Here is a 13,756-nt window from a genome sequence, read left to right on the forward strand (position 1 = left end):
AGTAATAAATCCTCGTACTTATATATATGTACATATATATATTTTCATATTCATTCGTTTATTCATTCAAGTCGGTCATCTAACTACATTACACTTCTTCCAACCACAGTTCATTTAACTCCATCACATTTAGAAACGTAGCTAAAATAAAAATTTGTCTAATCACACTCCATCTAATTACATCACAATTCATCCAAAACTTCACCCATTCACACTTCATCCTTCTACATTAAACTCCATCCAATAACGCTTCATCCATCATCACGCTACATCCATCCACATGTTAACGCCATCCATCCACATTTCACTGCATCCAAATATGTTCCACTTCATCCATCCACACTTCATCCAACCAGTACAAAGGAAGCCCATTTCCGATGAGTCCATCTCTCCTCGTTGTCGACGTCAACAACTGCGGCAAGTAAGTTTGAGCGCGTGTGTTTGAAGGTGATGAGAGACGGCTCACTGAGCTGCCACAGCACAATGTTCTCTACTCCAGCTTTAAGACTCACAAGCACCAGAAAAATATCAAAAAACAAAAAAAAACAAAAAAAAACAAAAAACAAAAACAAACTAACTAACTATTCATCACGGAAACACAGCAACACACACACACTAATGGACGCAGCCCCGAACCAATGCACGCCATGCGACCCACGACTGATCCATGGTCCTCCTTTCACAAAGCGCGCAGCTGCGACCCGTGGTAACAGAAGGGTCATCCCACCGCCACGGAACCGCCATGCTCGGCTCAGCTCGGCTGTGCTGCGCGGTGCACCGCCGGGAAAGAAAATGAAGCCCCCCGACTGAGGGTCTGGTTGGCAGCACTCCAGCTTGCACGCCGGCCATGCGTCTTGTACGCGACGCCGAACCCCGAACACAACAGCATAAGTAGTCGCGAGCATGGACCACAAATTTGGTTGTATCGTTAACTGACTGACTCTCCAGGGCTCGGTGATCGATCAATAGACAATCAGCTACAGAGTGTGGTCGCAAGATGAGTTTTCATAGAGAATTCGTGATTGCTTTGTGCGTGTATTCACTGCTGGGCGTATTGGCTGCTGCTGCTGCTGCTGCTCCTGGTGGGAAAGATGACCTTGATGTTGGAGGTCTCAATATAGATTACATGTACAGGCCTGGTAACGAGTCCACCGTGTTGGACAAGGAGCTCACGCAGATTGCTTTGAACCTCGAGTACCTCGAGGCTGAGTATTTCTTGTGGGGAGCTTATGGCTTTGGGCATGATGTGGTGGCCCCTTACTTGGTTGATGGCGGCCCTCCCCCCATCGGTGCACAGAAGGCCAATTTGGACCCATACTATACTGATCTGTTTATCCAGATGGGGCTTCAGGAAGTGGGACACATCAGGTGCTTTAAGATCGATCCGTAGAGTTTGAACTTGATAATCCTGCCAGTCATGTCGTTTGTGAGCTAAAATAACAGCCTTCCTATCGGACACTACGGTGTTCACTTTCACACCGTATGGGCCGGTTGCTTACAAGATGTCGCTTGTTACTTCGGTTGATTCTTGCAGGGCGATCAAGAGGGCGTTGGGGGACCCTCCTAGGTGCGCATTTCCCGTACTTTGCTGGACGTGAGCAAGATGGTATGGGCCGAGTTCATGGACAAGGCATTCCTAACGACCTTTGGAACGAAATTGATCCCTCCCTTCGATCCCCATGCAGATAGCTTGAAGTACCTAGTCTCCACTTACGCCATTCCCCATGTCGGGTTGACAGGATACGTCGGCACCAACCCATTGCTCTTCGGTTACAATGCTAAGATGGTATGCTCTAGGAATTATGTATCAGTAAGCCGACTAGTTTATTTCATCTAATTTCCAGTGAATAGATCATGCAGGTATTCAATCTGCTAGTTACTGTGTGTGTGTGTGTCCGCTCATGGTGTCTATCATGTTGCAGCTTGTGGCCAAGTTGTTAGCAGTGGAATCTAGCCAAGACGCCATCATCCGTGATGAAATGTACTGTCAGAAGAATTTGATAGTTGTACCATACCGGTACATCGTGGCGGATTTCAGCATCGCCATCTCCACGTTGAGGAACGACCTGTCCCACGTGTTTGTCGATGAAGGCTTAGTAGTGCCGCCGGCCATGGGTGCCGAGTCGATGGTATCTGGCAACGTCCTAAGTGTAATAACATCCATCCCTACTTATCATCTACTCTAGATGATCATGACATAGACGAACTGAAATCCAGACTTAGCACCAAACTCTCAGGAACTAAACTCTTGTGCTTAAGACTGCGAGTTTACAGTCGCAAATATGCAAGTAAGTTCAATATTTGGTTTTTCTGAAATCTCTGTTTTATTCTTTTCCTCATGGTATCAGAGCGGAAGTTCTTTCCTTCTTCATTGCTTGTTTTTCTAACATTGATTACTTAATTCCCTTGGTTATGATACTAACCATCGACTCATTACAGCTTTGTATTCGAGACACATTCTAGATCAAGTATTGTTTTTTCTCTCCTCCTGATGCCACTTGATATTCTCTTCTTGTCACAACAAGTGATATCATTTTGAGATCCAGCAGACTCTCGATTCTTTACAGGCTCTCATTTGTATTATTTTCAGAACTAGCTTTTTTTTTTGTCTAGATTCATGGACCAAGATGAGTAACTTGGAAACGATTTGCTCGAAAGAGTCGATGCTCACAGGTCCTGACACAGACGTCACTCGACGGCGAAAGAGACGAGCTAATGACATGATTCAACTCACTTACTCCAGATCTTCGCTACAATATAATCGATATCCCAGATCCACAAGACGCCTAGCAAGCACTCAGCACTATATTTCGCACCAATACTATTTCAGATATCATGGTGGTCCTGAATTGCTGGGAGAACTTCCGAATGGGAGAGCAACAAGATGTAGCCACCTTCATGTAACAACTAAATGACATTATCGGAGACCTGAAATCAATCAAGCAGGTACCATCTAACGAGGTTATCATACATAGAATTTTGAATAGATCACCCTGCAGTTTTGATAAGCTTGTTTCACAAATCCAGTCCGAGAAAGAGATTCCCAACCTACAGGAAATTTGGAATCGGCTACACATGGAGGAGACTAATGCTATCTTATGATGATTACACAAGATACATGTCGAAGCACTCATGATGCGGATCCGAAACATTTACAACAGAAAATTTCATCGAAACAAACCTCAATGGAGTCGACACCTCTCAAGCAATTGATATTCCAAATTTTTTTGTTACAAACCAAACTTATACAATCTACCATGATGCAAAACAAAATTGGCAAAAAATGCCAAAAGAATCTACTACACGTGCAATATCTCTCCTAGATCTCATAGATATAGATGTAGACGTGGTGCTACAAGCTTTAGTTGATCCTAGTTCTCTGATTCTTGAGATATATTAGAAGTAATTTTAGAATAAGAAGAAAGATCATTAATTGCATCAAAAGTTGGCATCTCATCCATATTATTGAGATCAATAAGTTTAGGAGCAAAATTAGTTGGTGGTACCATGGTGACATATAAAAATGGTTCTATTGGATTTTTTTGAGTGGGTTTGATTTAATACTTGTGACCACTATTTTTGGTAAATTTTACTTGGCTAGAATTGAGTTCAAATAGTTTGATTTTTGAAATTGATGCTTTGATATCTTGTTTTGCCAAGTTGGAATTTAAATTGGGTATCTTATTAAAATCATCCATATGAGAGAAAAAACTCAATAATTGATGAATTCAAATCAATTCATGATAATAAAACATGGTCACTTATCCCTCTTCCTTCAAACTACTAAGCTATATCAATAAAATGGATATATAAAGAAAAAATGAAAATAGATGGCACTGTATTAAAAAAATAAAATAACGACTAGTAGTTCACGGTTTTTAATAATAAGAAGGACTTAACTATGAAGAAATTTTTGCTCTAGTAGTTAAATGGGACACCATAAGAATATCATTAGCTATTTCTAAATAAAACAAATGGCAAGTATATCATATGGATGTAAAAATTACTTTTCTTCATAGAAAACTCAAATAAGAAGTTTATATCACATAATCTCAAGGCTTACTAGTAGAAGGACAAGAGCACTTAGTATATCGATTATACAAAGTTCTTTATGGCCTAAAATAAGCATCAAAAGAATGGTATGATAAGATTGACTTCTTTCATAAAAATCAAGGCTTTACAAAAAAAGAAGGAAATTATAACTTCTATGTCATTCACCATTATGAAAAAATTCTACCTCTAGTCTTCTATGTAGATGACCTTCTATTCACAAGAAATTATATTAATTGAATTAATTAATTTAAATCATAACTTGAATCAAAATTTGAGATGTTGAAACTAAGAAAAAATGATATGACATACTATCTCAAGGCTAAAATAATCAAAGTACCACAAGAACTATTTATTATACAACAAAATTATGCATTAAAAGTAATTTGTCATTTCAACCTTCAAGGGTATCAATTTATTTCCACTCCCATGGTTGAAAGACTAAAACTTACAATTGATATGAATGAAGACATTGTTGATCCAATCTACTACTATTTCATAGTAGGTAAATTTATACAATTAAGTTACTTTCAATTTAATATTTCATATTCGATTGAAATTATTAGTCATTTCATGATGAAACCAAAAGTTCTATATTTAATAGGAGCAAAAAGAATCTTAAGATATATTATGGAAATATTAAATTATAAAATATTGTACCATACAAATTTATCAATAATATTATTAGGCTATGTAGACATGGATTGGACATGAGACTTAACTGATGGTCTTCTCTACAATATCTAGGGAATCAACATGATTAAACAAACTCTCATGTCATTTTATCTCAAAGATTTTAAAATCAATCTTTATATTTTGTAACAATGAAGGAACTATCAAAATAACAACAAATCTAGATATCAATCCATATACAAAATATATAGCCACATATCATCATTTTACCAGAGAAAAAATAAAAAAAAATGAAATAAAATTAATTTATGTGTCTTCTTTAGAATAAGTAGTTGATATCTTTACCAAATCATTAGGGCATAGCCTAGTCAAAAAATTCAGATTAAGATTAAATATTATCTCTATTGAAGAAGCACAATCTTAACTACATCACCATCTTCTTTTTTCTTAGCTACTATAGCATCTCTTTTAAATTCAGCTATCTACTTCTCCCAAGCTTGAGACTTAACTCTTAAGGATTGAAGAAGACATAATACTTAATCATCAATTGTAGAACTACAAATCAGTTTTAAGACTACTACTTTATGTAGAAGGGTCTCTGAAAGTCCGTACAAGGTTAAGGCAAAACTTGGAAGTGCCGATAACTACATCAAATCATTACCTTAAGCACAACTTCTTTGTGATGAACATACCAAGATCTTACAATTATCAACATCATCTTTGTCAAACTCTTGAAAGTAAATTGCTAATGTATATTGCTCAAGTCTAATAACTTCTTAAAATTTAAGAAATTCATCATCAATAATCTCACAAAACAAACATTATGGAGAAAGAAATTTATGAATAACAAAAAAAGAAAAAAAAGAGAAAAAACTCCAAAAAAAATAAAATAAAAAAATCTACTACTTTCAAAAATAAATTGTCAAAGATGAATCACTAACATCTACAAGAAACTACCAAGTTTTAGAAATAAGGAGCTTAGAATGGTTGTAGTTCTTACAATTTTTTTTTGTAGATAATCTCATAGTGAGAGAGAATGTAGAAACATCCATCCCTATTTATCATCTATTCTAGATGATCATGATATGGAAAAATTGAGATCCAGATTTGGTACCAAATTTTTAAGAACTAAATTATTATACTTAAAATTACAAGTTTATAGTTGCAAATATGTGAGTAAGTTCACTATTTGGTTTTGCTAAAATCTCTATTTTATTCTTTTTCATACCAAAAGCCAATAAGAATTCTCTAGCTTATGCTTGCACTAGCAAGCATGTGCTAATGATTTTTTATATCACCAGGGACCTCTCTAAGTCTAGAGGCTTCTTTCTTAAAGGCATTTAGGATTTTATTCCTACCAAGCACTTCTACAAGTAGAGCCAATTTCAGATTGTTGAGAATGTTTGGAAAGACACAAGAGTAATTAGAATTAATGTGCATAAAAACAAATACACATATAAGAGAGTATATTGATGTGGTTATCTTTCATATACAAAGAAAAGAAGAGAAAGTAAATACTTTCTTTCTACTACATTCTTTCCACTATAGCTAAAATATTTATTGTAAATTACAATAAATAGTATGGGGTACACTGGCTATATTTAATGCTCTCAATACTCCTTCTTACTTGTCATAATATTTATATAACATGAAATTTGTATAAAATTATGATCTATATTTTTTTGTAATCTTGCATGATCAACAACTGTTGCTTCATTAAAATCTTATCTAAAAAAATCTCATTATATTCAAGGAAAAAAATCATAGATGAAAAAAAAAGAATACAATATCATTTTTTTAATTATTTAAAGAATTCATTAATTTTCTTACTCAAGAAAAATAAGTTGTTTCATGCCAATGCCATAAATAAGTTAGCAATGGTTGCACAAAGGAAGAGCTTTGATAAAGAGATCAACAAGATTATTTGTAAATTCATTTTTTATTTTTATTTTAAGTGCTTGATTAATAAATAAGTTATGGATAACTAAAATATTTTGAATCAATATGCTTTGTCTTATCACCTTTGAATAAATCAACTTATATCTGTATATACAAGGCTATTATTTTCATGCAAAATAGTTTGAGAATCATCATATGAAAGTCCACACGTTATCTAAATGAATTTATCAATTGATCGCAATCAAATACATTTTCAAGATACTTCATGTAAAGCAATAATTTTTGTATGGTTGGATGAAGTTGCAATTATAATTTATTTCATTTTTTTCTATGATATTGTAGCTCCATGTCTTAAAAATACATAGCTTGTTTGAGATTTAGATGTTGTGATATCAGATTTATATTATGCATCACAATATCCAACTAATTTAGGATCTACAGATTGTGTGTAATATATTTTGAAGTCTTTAGTATCTTTTAAATAATATAATAAATATTTGATACTATTCTAATGTCATAGTATTGGACATGTTTTATATCTTATAAGAATATTAACTACAAATGTAATATCTAATCTTGTAGATGTGACTAAATACAAAAGTGTTCGAATTGCTACAAGGTATGGATATTGATCTATCAATATTTCTTCCTCATCCTTACATGGATGGTATAGATCATCACCATTATGACCATGTCTAACCATTGGTATTAATAATGGATAAGCAACAATCATATTGAATCTTTTTAAGATTTGTCTAATATACATTAGTTGGTAGAAAAAAATACTACCATCTATGAGATGCTTAATTTTAAGACCAATGTAGAAAGTTATTTTTCCCAACATTTTCATCTCAAAGTCACGGATAAGTAGGTTAGTAGTTGGAATACATATAGATTTAATACGTATCAAAATAATATCATCAATATATACAACAATGATCACAAAATTAATTTTATCTTATTTGATAAATAAATAAGGGATTAAGGAATCACTTATAAATTTATTTGTAATTAAATAATCTTAAAGATGTTGATACTATATGCATCTAAATTATTTTAGACCATACAAGGTCTTGTATAATTTAATACCATGATATTGTCTTGGAGCAAGTGCATTTGGAATTTTTATTTTCAAACCAGGTGGAACTTTCATATAAATATTTGCATCAAGAGAACTATAGAAATATACAGTTATCACATCCATGAGATGTATCTCAAGGATTACATGGATTTCCATTCTAATAATATATCAAAATATAATTGAATCTATGATTAAAAAATATGTGGATTCATAATCAATGCTAAATTGTTGGATAAATCTATAGGCAATAAGACAAGTTTTATAGTAAATTATTTGATTTTTAATATCTCACTTGCATATTAATACCATCTTATATCCCACACGGCGATGAGTAATAGTATCCACAATTGGATCAAAGACTTTCTTCCTATGTAAAGAAGTATATTTATCCTCAATGGCATTTTTCTATTTTAACCAATCAGAGAGATATATTACTTCCTCAATGGTTTGAGATTCATAATCTTCTTTCTTATAAGAAAGAGCTTTTGCAATCATGGATGTAAATGATTCATTTGTTATAATAGATAGTCTATCCCAAATATCATTTGTAGCAAATATATTATTGTGTACTCAATTTGGTTTTATTCCTCTCAATATCAAGATTTTTTATTACATGAGGTGAAGATATAATTTGAATAGACATATTATCATTAATTAATGGTCTTGTAGGTTTAGTAGAAATTTCTATAGAAATAATAACAAAATTAGTACATATTATAGTCTTTTTTTTATATGGTTGCTTATTTGATCTACAAATCCTTTTAGTTTTTGATGTTATAAATTTAGGTATATTAGTTAGTGGTGTTGCAATCTAAGTAAGTGCATTTTGAACCTCATTAATAGAAACACTTGTAATTCAAGGCGCATCATTAAAACCATTAGGTGTTTCATCTGCGACCTATTTTAGATACAAAATCTTGGCAACTTTAGTTTCAGCCAAAGATGTTCTAGGATCAAGATTCATTGTAAATGTTTCTACTACTCCAAATAGAAGTATTATATTTCTTTATTGTTTAAATACTCTTTCTCAAAGAAATGGTAATACATTCTCTTCAAAACAACAGTTTTCAAAATATGCATGTAATAATGTATAAGTTGATGGATCAAAAATATGAATAATTCTTGATGAAATAAAACCAACATATGTGCCTTTTTGTTGATGAGCTCCAATAGTGCACCATTGAGATTTTAATATTAGAACCTAAGCATGGTAACCAAAAATTTATAAGTAAGATGTATTAGGAATATAACCTAAAATGAATTCTTGTAGTATAACAATTTTAAGACAAGAAAGATAGAGGTATATTAATGCTACATCATGCAAAACTTCATGATCCCACATAGATGGAAATAAATTTGCTTGAAGAATAAGTCGTCAAATAATGAGTTGTGTATGCTTTATGAATGACTCTACAAGTCCATTTTGAATATATTCATATGAAATACAATATGTCAATTCAATTCTTTTTGCAATATAATAGTCTTCAAAGGATTTTGATGTAAATTCTTTTGTATTTTTCATATACAATGTTTTGATTAGATAATCAAGAAAATATGTCCAAAAAAAAATAAGCATAGATATTAAATTAGCAAACACCATGTTTTGAATTGATAATAATAAAACATATGATTATTTGCTTCATACATCAACAAGGACCAAAAAGTAACAAAATGGTCCAAATATTAGATTAATAGAATCACATATATTACCATGCAATCTTTTAAGTATTGGTGGTAATTCTTATAGAAGTTTTCAAATTAAAGGTCAAGCAATCATCTTGCCTTACATATATGTATAATATAATTTCATAGAATCTATATCTGCAAGTTTTAAATTATGTCTAGTTATACATGGAATTATTTTCTAAAATAATATAGATCTTAGATGTCCTAATCATTCTTATCAGAGAAAAACACAACTCTTTGTGATAAATGATGAAAAATTAAATATAATAAGAGGCTAGATTACAATCCAATATAAACCATTTATTATAATAAAGGCTTTTTCAATAATTGTATGATTTTGTGTAATAATCAAAACCTCCCAACTATCTAAAATGACAGTTGAGAGGTGATAACTATTGATACACACATCTTGGTAGGCAATCAAACTCTGAGGTATTCAGATTACAAACATTATATGTTAATATTTTATGATGGAGCTCGCACACAATTTTATCATTTATCAAGGATATACACTGGGAAGTTGTAGAAGATTCTAGAAGGTCCTAGAAAAGCTTTATAGTTTGTGGAAGCTGCTTGAGAAGCTTCATAGATTGTGGAAGTTACTTAAGAAGCTTTATAGATTGTAGAAGTTGCTTGAGAAGCTTCCTAGCTTCCTAGCTTATATATAGGAGTTGAGACTGAGGGGATCCTCAATCTTGACAACACACCTCTTGGAGCTCTAGCTCATCTTTCGAGTGTTGTTCTTGTACTCATATGATTAATCTAATTCTTGCCAATTCTTCTTGAGCTTTTTGTTTCCAGTCAATATTCTAGATTCGTGATAGTTTGTCGAGACTACATTCATCTTTCATATCAGAGCTAGTTCCTTCTTGTTAGAGTGGGGATTATCCCTCTGCTTAAAGGTGGTGGCATTTTAGAGGTTGCGGATTACCCTCCTCTAAATTGATATTTCTTCTATTATAATATTGGAATCTTATCTTTCTTGGAGAGAGTGGATTATCCCTCTTCTTGAAGGTTTTAAGGCATTTTAGAGATTGCGGAGTACCCTCCTCTAAACCAATACTGCCTACTTATAGAATCATTTCTTTTCTTTTCTTAGAATGGCCAGAGGTTAAGATATTAATATGATTGAAAGTTCAGAGTCCAAGTTGGATGCCATTATGAATGCTCTTGCTACGTTATCACAGAGAACTACAGAGATTGAAGGAATCATTGTAAGACTTCATAATGGTGGAGCATCTAGGATGGTATAATTAAAGATTCACCAGCCTCAAGCTTCAGCACCAAGAGAAGCAGCTTTGCCTCTAGTTCAACAAGGATTGTTGGTCTTACAACGAAAAGAGCTTTGAATTAGCCTTCGAGACAAGTTTGATGGTACGCATTTCAAGTTTCAAGGTTTTGTCAATCAAATTAGATTGATAATAGCTTTATAGTCAGAATGCTATTTGACGGAGGAGTCACGTGTTGGACTGGTTGGAACTTTACTCATGAGGCAAGCTCTATCATGGTTTGCTCTTTTGTTTGAGAAAGGATTGTCAATTTTGAACAACTTTGAAACTTTTTTGAAGGCGTTTATAGAAGCATTTAGCAAACATGATAAGGTGCGATGGGCTACAACAAAGATCCAATTACTATGACAAGGAGCACGCTCTGCATCTGTCTATGCATGCGATATCAATTGAGATGAGGAAGCATTGATGAGTCAATTTTATTGGGACTTGAAAGATGACGTGAAGGATTTGTTATTATCTCTTCGTGATCCACAAATGCTCAATGAAGCCATTAGCCAAGCTGTGAAGTGTGATAATCGCATGTTCTAACATTGCCAAGACCAACGCTCAAGACAACATACGACTCACCACACTCCAATTATGTCAGCAAATAGCCTAAATTCACATTCAGAGGTGGAAGACATGCAAATTGACATGGTACATGTCAAATCCCTAATTCTAGAAGAAAAAAAGTGGCGTATGGAGGAAGGACTTTGCTTGTATTGCGGTGAAGAAGGCCACAAAGCTAAAAATTACCCTAAGAAGTAAAATGGATGCATTGTCAGGACCAGAGGCACATTTGTTCAGGAAAATGAGGATGCCCAGCCACAATAGGGACCGTGCGATTGGGCAATTCAATACCACAACAACAATCATGTTCCTCTCTTTCTGCTCAGCTTGTCCATTGCTTTATCATTCTTCTATCTTTTGGCCCTCAAAAACTAAAAACCTTAGCGTTATTAGATTCAAGAGCAACTGCTTATTTTTTAGACAAAGAATTTACTAAGCATCACAAAATTCCTCTAGTACAAAAACCTAAACCCATTCACGTAGAAGTAGTAGATCGACGATCTTTATTATGTGGTAGTGTCACCCATGAATCAGAACCTATAGAGGTGACGTTTAAAGACCATAGTAGTTATATTATTTTCAATATTATTAGAACTCCGTCAAATCCTATTATTCTTAGTCTTTCTTGGTTAGAAATGCATAATCCATCCATAGATTGGAAGTTACAAAAGATGACATTTCTTATAGAACATTCCGAGAGTAAGCCTGTTAAAAGATCTCGAATCAAAAAATCCTTATTTATTGGAGCAAGGACATTTGTAACATCGTCTAAGGAAGTCACATCGTTTATCATTTATGCGACTTCAACTAGCGAAGAGGAGATTTCAACAGCAAGTATACTAGAGCAATATAAGGATTTCAAAGACGTATTTCAAAAGAAAAATGTTGACATGCTACTGAAGCATCGACCATACGATTGTGCCATAGACTTACAAGAAGGAGCACAACCACCTTTTGGCCCAATCTACAATTTGTCGCACATAGAGTTAGTGGAGTTACAAAAGTACATTGACAAGAATCTAGCCAAAAACTTCATTCATCATTCGAAGTTGCCAGTTGGGGCACTAATCTTATTTGTAAAGAAGAAAGATGGCTCGCTGTGGATGTGCGTGGATTATCGAGGTCTCAACAAGGTGACAAAGAAGAATCGTTATCTATTATCCTTGATATCGGGTCTACTAGAACAACTTCGGCATGCAAGAATCTTTACAAAGATTGATCTAAGGAGAGCTTACAACCTCGTATAAATCAAGGAAGGAGACAAATGGAAGATAACGTTTCGTACAAGGTATGGCCATTTTGAATATAATGTCATGCCTTTCAATCTTATCAATGCTTTAGCGGTCTTTTAATACATGATGAATGATATCTTTTGGGAGTACCTTGACAATTTTGTTGTCATCTATCTAGATGATATTTTGATATTTTCCAAAAATATATAAGAACATGAGAAACATGTTCGCCTAGTCCTCAAAAAAATCTGTGAGTAAGGACTTTATGACAAATTGGAGAAGTGCTTATTTAACCAAACTGAGATGGAATTTTTGGGATTCATTGCAACTACAGAAGATTTGAAGATGGATCCTAAGAAGGTGGAAGCAATTGTATCATGGGAAGTTCCAAAGACGATTAGAGATGTACAATGCTTTCTTGGCTTTGCTAACTTCTATCGGAACTTCATCAAGAACTATTCTCAAGTTGCTGCTCCGCTCACTCGGTTGACATATAAAGACAAGCTCGAATGGAGATCTCTAGCAAAAAAAATATTTCAAGATCTTAAGACAGTATTTATTGTGGGTCCAATCTTGGTACATCCGAACTTTGCAAAGGCCTTCTATTTAGAGATTGATGCTTTAGATTTTGCTATGGGAGCTATACTTTTGCAGATAGGCACACATAAGAAGCTTCATTTGGTTGCATTCTACTCTCGAAAGTTGTCTGCTGTCAAGATCAACTATGAGATCTACGATAAAGAACTTCTTGCAATAGTGGATTCTTTCCAAGAGTGGTGTCACTTTCTCGAAGGAGTTGTGCATCTAGTGATTGTATACACGGATCACAAGAATTTGGAATACTTCATGTCGGCTCAGGTTTTGAATCATCATCAAGCTCGATGGAATATGTTGCTATCCAGATTTGATTTTATTATTACTTATCGACTTGGGAAGCAACAAAGACTATCTGATGCATTATCAAGGAGATCGTATTTAGCGCCAAAGGCTAAAGAAGCAGCATTTGATCAACAATGTACAATATTTTTGAAGTCAGAACAATTCAGACTTTGCTCTATTATAGTGTCAACTGATGTTGACTTCTTCAACTAAGTACGTACTACAACTATTGGAGATCTGTAGCCCTTGATATCATGTAATGTATCAATAATGATAAGTTCAAGGTAAAAAAAGATCTTTTATACTTTGAAGAGCAGTTGTATATTCCAAAGAGACCAGCATGACTCTGAGTTCTCTAATCTTGACACGACTTTCCATCTGCAGGATATTTTGAATTCAATAAGACCTTAGAACTTATTTCTCGAGATTTTTGGTGGCCGCAAATGTGGAAGGAT

General features: G+C 33.8%; 1 protein-coding gene across 1 annotated transcript; it reads left to right on the top strand.

Annotated features, from left to right (window-relative positions):
* Nucleotides 1-789: 789 nt before the first annotated feature.
* On the top strand, nt 790-5,515 carry LOC112289105 (ferritin-like catalase Nec2). Its single transcript, XM_090253996.1, has 4 exons — nt 790-1,386; nt 1,444-1,480; nt 1,568-1,786; nt 1,923-5,515. The coding sequence occupies exons 1-4, from the start codon at nt 998-1,000 to the stop codon at nt 2,184-2,186; spliced, it is 909 nt and encodes a 302-aa protein (XP_090110122.1). The 5' UTR covers nt 790-997; the 3' UTR covers nt 2,187-5,515.
* Nucleotides 5,516-13,756: the final 8,241 nt, after the last annotated feature.

The sequence above is a fragment of the Physcomitrium patens genome, chromosome 11 (genome assembly GCF_059467195.1).
Source record: "Physcomitrium patens ecotype Gransden chromosome 11, ASM5946719v1, whole genome shotgun sequence".
Classification (NCBI taxonomy): domain Eukaryota; kingdom Viridiplantae; phylum Streptophyta; class Bryopsida; order Funariales; family Funariaceae; genus Physcomitrium; species Physcomitrium patens.

What these genes read in the sequence shown, in the direction of transcription:
- LOC112289105 (XM_090253996.1), top strand. Translation starts at nt 998, where the DNA reads ATGAGTTTTCATAGAGAATTCGTGATTGCTTTGTGCGTGTATTCACTG. An exon ending in AGGTGCTTTAAGATCGATCC is followed by an intron (nt 1,387 to 1,443) that starts GTAGAGTTTGAA and finishes CTAAAATAACAG; the next exon opens with CCTTCCTATCGGACACTACG. An exon ending in TCGGTTACAATGCTAAGATG is followed by an intron (nt 1,787 to 1,922) that starts GTATGCTCTAGG and finishes ATCATGTTGCAG; the next exon opens with CTTGTGGCCAAGTTGTTAGC.